Below are 5038 nucleotides of genomic sequence, written 5' to 3'. Positions count from 1 at the left end.
GAAAAAAATAAAAAAAAATAAAAAGAGAAGCAACAAGCTCGAGATAAAAAGCAAAGAAACAGGTATACAGAAATTTTACAGGGATACAGAAATTTTAACAAACCCTTTGGACCAGCTCACTAGAAACAAGCTCAATGTGAGTGCTAAAGTGGAGATATAAAAAATATTTCAAGTAGTGTTTTTATTTAAAAATTGTTGTTTTTATGTTTTTTTATTTATTTGTTTTTAGAAGAAATATAATCGTTTCAACTAAATTAATTAAATGCTTTTTTCTATTAAATTACATTTTATTCAATTAAAAAAATAAAAATATAATATGACGCCCACAGTTTTGGGGGATGATAAAAAGAATGACGATATTGAGACAAAAGGGAAAAACCACAGCTAATATTAAACATCAAGTTCTTACGATGTTAGCTTATGATTAAACTGCAACTATGACAAAAGACGCATAAAATAATATAATATAATAATATAATGCAAATAAGATTCAGACACGATAAAACAAAAATACCATATCATCCACCAACCTGTCAAAAATAAACCCAGTCATCACAAGTTTAAACCATCACCAAGTTTCTCTCATCATGCATATATAGGAACCAACCGGTAAAAAAATAAACTAAAAAAGAAAAATGAAAAAAAAAATTATTTGGTTCTCAAATCTCAACGACTCAAAGCTTGTCCTCAAAGTCAGACAAGGGTGTCATCTGCTCCTTGAGACCTTTCCTCTTACGAATCTGAAGCACAAGTGTATTCGCCTGTGACCCCACTTCCAATGGATCCGACCCCATCATATCCCAATGATCAAACACACACTGAGGAAACGCTTGCCCTGAAGTAGACGCCCTTAAAGCACCCGAAAACCCAAAACTCTCAACAACAGGCAGATACGCTTTGATATTATACAAAGGTGTCCCAGGCCTTTGCATCTCCTCAAACACATGCCCACGTCTCTGATTCAACACACTGTAAATCCCACCAAGTGCCTGCTCAGGTGCCTGAATCTCCACCAAGTAAACTGGCTCAAGCAACCGCGGTTTTGCAGTCAGCTGCGACGCGTAAATCACACGCCGGGCAGTCGGAATCACCTGCCCGCCACCACGATGAATGGCATCCGCATGGAGTACCACATCACACACTTCAAAACAAATCCCTCTCATGTTCTCTTCTGCTAACGCCCCTTCTTTTGAAGCCCATTGAAACCCTGCAACAACCGAATCCTTGATTTCATTCAAATACTGAACTCCCTTACACATATCAACAACCATGTTGGGACCCGTTGTTTCAGGTCCAAAACACCAGATTTTTTTCGCCAAATCCTTGTCCCATCCGAATTCTTCAGACAAAATCTTCCCGCGAACTTTCGGGTCGTCTCGTGGACCGACTCGCCCCTCGTCGATTGCTTCAGCAAGCCCGTCTTCCATCGGCCTCGCTTCCATGTATAACCGATTGTGCTTGTTTGGTGACTTGCTCATTACAGTCCTTGAAGATTTTTCCAAAACAGTTTCACGGAAAGACACAACAGGGTCTGACACAACAATTTCAGCTCCACCCATGAAGTCATCTTGTAAATCTTTCAAACAAATTTCCAAATGAAGCTCCCCTGCACCCGCAATGATATGTTCACCTGATTCTTCAATGGTGCAAACAACCATGGGGTCCGACTTGGCTAACCGTTTAAGCCCTTCAACGAGTTTCGGTAAATCAGATGCCACTTTGCACTGAACCGCGACTCGAACCACTGGCGAAACCGAAAACTTCATGGCTCGAATCGGATGCGCATCGACTTCTTTTTCGTTTGTTAAAGTCGCATTTTTCGTGATAAACTGATCAAGACCAACAAGCGCGACTGTGTTTCCACACGGAACATCTTCAACAGTTTCTTGTTTCTTACCCATCCAGATAACAGTTCTTTGAACACTTTTCACATACAGATCTTTCTTCTCACCCGGGACATAATTCGGACCCATGATTCTGACCTTCAAACCGGTTGAAACTTTCCCGGCAAAAACACGGCCAAAAGCAAAGAACCTCCCTTTATCAGAAGCAGGAATCATTTTGGATACATAAAGCATTAGTGGGCCATCGGGGTCACAGTTTCTAATCGCATTTGCATACATGTCATCTAAAGGACCTTCATAGAGATTCTCAACACGGTATCTTTGTGCAGTGTGAGGTGAAGGAAGATGAAAGATCATCATTTCTAGTAAAGCAGTTGCTGCAGGGAGCCATGTCTGCATGACACGCTTCATCAATGCTTTTCCCATCAACTCTTTCTCATCAGACTTCATGGTGACACCAAGTTTAGTCAACATAGGCCACAATTGATCTTTCTGGTCATTCATACATGTGTTGATGATCTGCTTGATGGGTTCATAACAAAACTGAACAAATCCACGTTTGCATGATGGAGAACCAGTGCTTTTTGTTGTCCATTTTTTTGTTTTCGGGTCAAAAAAATTCTCACCCCAAAGACGCTCCATCATCTTTGACTCATCAACACCGAACTTTGATGCGTACATTTTTGCAAAATTGGTGAGAGTGAAAGCCCAACCGTGGAGCCCAGCTGAGAAAGCAACAGTACCTTTTTCAGGATAAACCATGACATCACCAAGAAGCGGGTCCTCATATGTAGCCATGATGACATTTGCATTTTCAATAACCCTTTGGAATGTTTGATATGCTTCTTCACCATCCACCTGTAGTTCAAGGAAACACCTGTCCATTTTGTTGACAGTTAACACAGGGCGAATCCTTTCTCCAAGTGCTTGTCGAAGGACAGTTTCTGTTTGGACACAAACGCCCTCAATGCAATCCACAACCACAAGTGCACCATCAGTGATACGGAGGGCAGCAGTGACCTCAGAAGAAAAGTCAACGTGCCCGGGTGAGTCAATAAGATTGATCAAGTACTCGTTTCCATTACGTTCTCCCTTGAAACTCTTGAGGGCTGCATCAGTCATTTCATAGTAAAGGGAAATGCCAGTGGATTTAATTGTGATTCCACGTTCTGCCTCGTCAGCACGAGTATCTGTCATCCGGACATCACCAGCAACTTCTTGTGCAATGATACCAGCAGCAGCAACAAGTGAATCGGTCAAAGTTGACTTTCCTGTTGACGAATTAATGGTGGCAGAATAAGGAGTAAGTATTCACCATTAATGTAACAAGGTATGTAATGTTATCAAAGCAGGTTTGAAGTAATATTTACAATTAGTATTAACAAACTAGAGATGATAATGGAAAAAATGAAACCATTATGTTAACAAAAGGAAATAAGAAAACTAGAATATAGTAATTGGAGCTTGCTTTTTACCATGATCAACATGAGCAATAACAGACATGTTACGGATGTTATGCTTGTAGTCCATGATCCTACGAAGCTCCTCAGCTGTGAACTTCACCTGTTAGGTAAGAAAAAAATTAAGTAAAAATCTGGTAAGAGAACGACACCATAGAAACAAAGGTGTAGCAAAATGTAAAGTAGCTTCAAGTTTAAATTTGGTTACCATTTTGTTAGCCTCAAGCAAAAAAGCAGTGGCAGTGTGCCAAGTTCCTGCAAAGAACATGTAGTAATAAGCATATCAGGTAAAAACAAATTACTCCTAGACAGATACAGGTCCAATAACGCAGAAATATGAAGTAAAAATTGTATAAAACAAAGAATCACTCGAGCACAAATAACGCAGAAATATGAAGTAAAAATTGTATAAAACAAAGAATAACTCGAGCACAGAGACTGCAACAAAGATATTCATTAGGTGTAATATGTTCTCTTTAAATTTCTGCCGACTGCATCAACTAGACATGTAATGTATTCGTTCTGCATAACTTGGACAAACTTTTATCACAAAAAACCATTCTTATAAGGAGTGTTTCAGACATTAATACTAGAAGGCTAACTTTTGAAACCTTAAGATTAAATAATGTGATCCTTGATGTGTAATAAACCAAAAATTACTGGTAAGATTAGACAATAAACTTGTACAATGTTTGCGGTCAATACCAAATCAATTAAAAACGAAATAAATTCATCAAATCGGAAGAAAACAGCAATTAGCTAAGAAATAGCACCGATACTATAAACAATCGTTAAATAGGGAAATCGTGCAAATTGGAAATAAAAAAGATAAATTATACAGAATCAAACAAAATTAAAAATAATAAAAAATTCAACAGAGATCAGATGCGAAGGATGAAACTGCTTACTGGGAATGAGGCGGCGGGGGTAGCAGGTCCCAGTGACCTTTTGATTTGGGTGAACCTAGGAGATATCGAGTGAGGCGAGATGTGCCTCTAAACCCTATATATACCACTAGGGTATTAGCTTTTCTCTGAAGTTCGATGGGTCCATTGGGCTATTTAACAACCCACAGTCATCAATTGTATAACATTTGTTTTTCAATCCATGATTAATAAATCAAATTTAAAATTAACTTATTCTTAATTATTGCTACCTTAACGGTATCTATGATCGCTAAAGTTACCATTATATATGTCATTGTTAGTAGGGGTGTTTGGACATACTTAAACTTAATAATTGAACTGATGTTTGTGTTATTTATATCTTATATAATTCAAGATGGTTTTTGTTGATTTGTTTGTTGCAAGAGGAGGATCTCATGGCCGTATGATGTATCTAATTGAATTATATTTTGGAAAAGTCGTCTCTATTATGCCTTGTTTTTTTGCGGTATTGTTCGATTTTGAGTGCCTATTTGGTCGGTTGTAGTTATCGTTTAACTTTAGATGTTAACGGCAGCTTTTGATCGTCTTATAGTGGCAATTTTTAACATTTCATGCGGCCTTATTAATTGGTATCTTCAGAGTTGGTTCAACCAATTTGGGGCGCTAAGCGAACCAAAAAATTGGGGCCTTTTGACATTATTATACTTAATATTATAAACTATCCCCTTTATCCGGGCTTGGGACCGGCAATAATAAACTAAAAAGTTTACAAATTGCGAAGTTAAAAAAAATATGTATATGTTTTTTGTGAATATATTTTATGACATAAAGTTAATTTTTCTAGTCT

The 5038-nt window shown here is 38.0% G+C and overlaps 1 protein-coding gene across 2 annotated transcripts; it reads right to left on the bottom strand.

Moving 5' to 3' along the window:
- Nucleotides 1-489: 489 nt before the first annotated feature.
- Nucleotides 490-4327, bottom strand: LOC111889492 (elongation factor 2). Of its 2 annotated transcripts, none has more exons than XM_023885642.3 (4): nucleotides 4213-4327; nucleotides 3513-3559; nucleotides 3320-3407; nucleotides 490-3115 (listed from the first exon to the last, which is right to left on the bottom strand). In XM_023885642.3, the coding sequence occupies exons 2-4, from the start codon at nucleotides 3513-3515 to the stop codon at nucleotides 675-677; spliced, it is 2532 nt and encodes an 843-aa protein (XP_023741410.2). In that variant the 5' UTR covers nucleotides 3516-3559; nucleotides 4213-4327; the 3' UTR covers nucleotides 490-674. The 2 variants fall into 2 exon arrangements, with proteins under 2 accessions (XP_023741410.2, XP_042752525.2); XM_042896591.2 differs by lacking the exon at nucleotides 4213-4327 and adding an exon at nucleotides 4010-4126.
- Between the last annotated feature and the right edge of the window lie 711 nt (nucleotides 4328-5038).

This window comes from Lactuca sativa, chromosome 7 (assembly GCF_002870075.4).
Source record: "Lactuca sativa cultivar Salinas chromosome 7, Lsat_Salinas_v11, whole genome shotgun sequence".
Lineage (NCBI taxonomy): Eukaryota > Viridiplantae > Streptophyta > Magnoliopsida > Asterales > Asteraceae > Lactuca > Lactuca sativa.
The sequence above is the reverse complement of the archived record's forward strand: the minus strand, read 5'-3'. Positions and strand labels throughout refer to the sequence as shown.

Coding starts and splice junctions, on each gene's coding strand:
- LOC111889492 (XM_023885642.3), bottom strand. Junction 3,116..3,319: donor TATTGCTCATGTTGATCATG/GTAAAAAGCAAG, acceptor ATTCGTCAACAG/GAAAGTCAACTTTGACCGAT.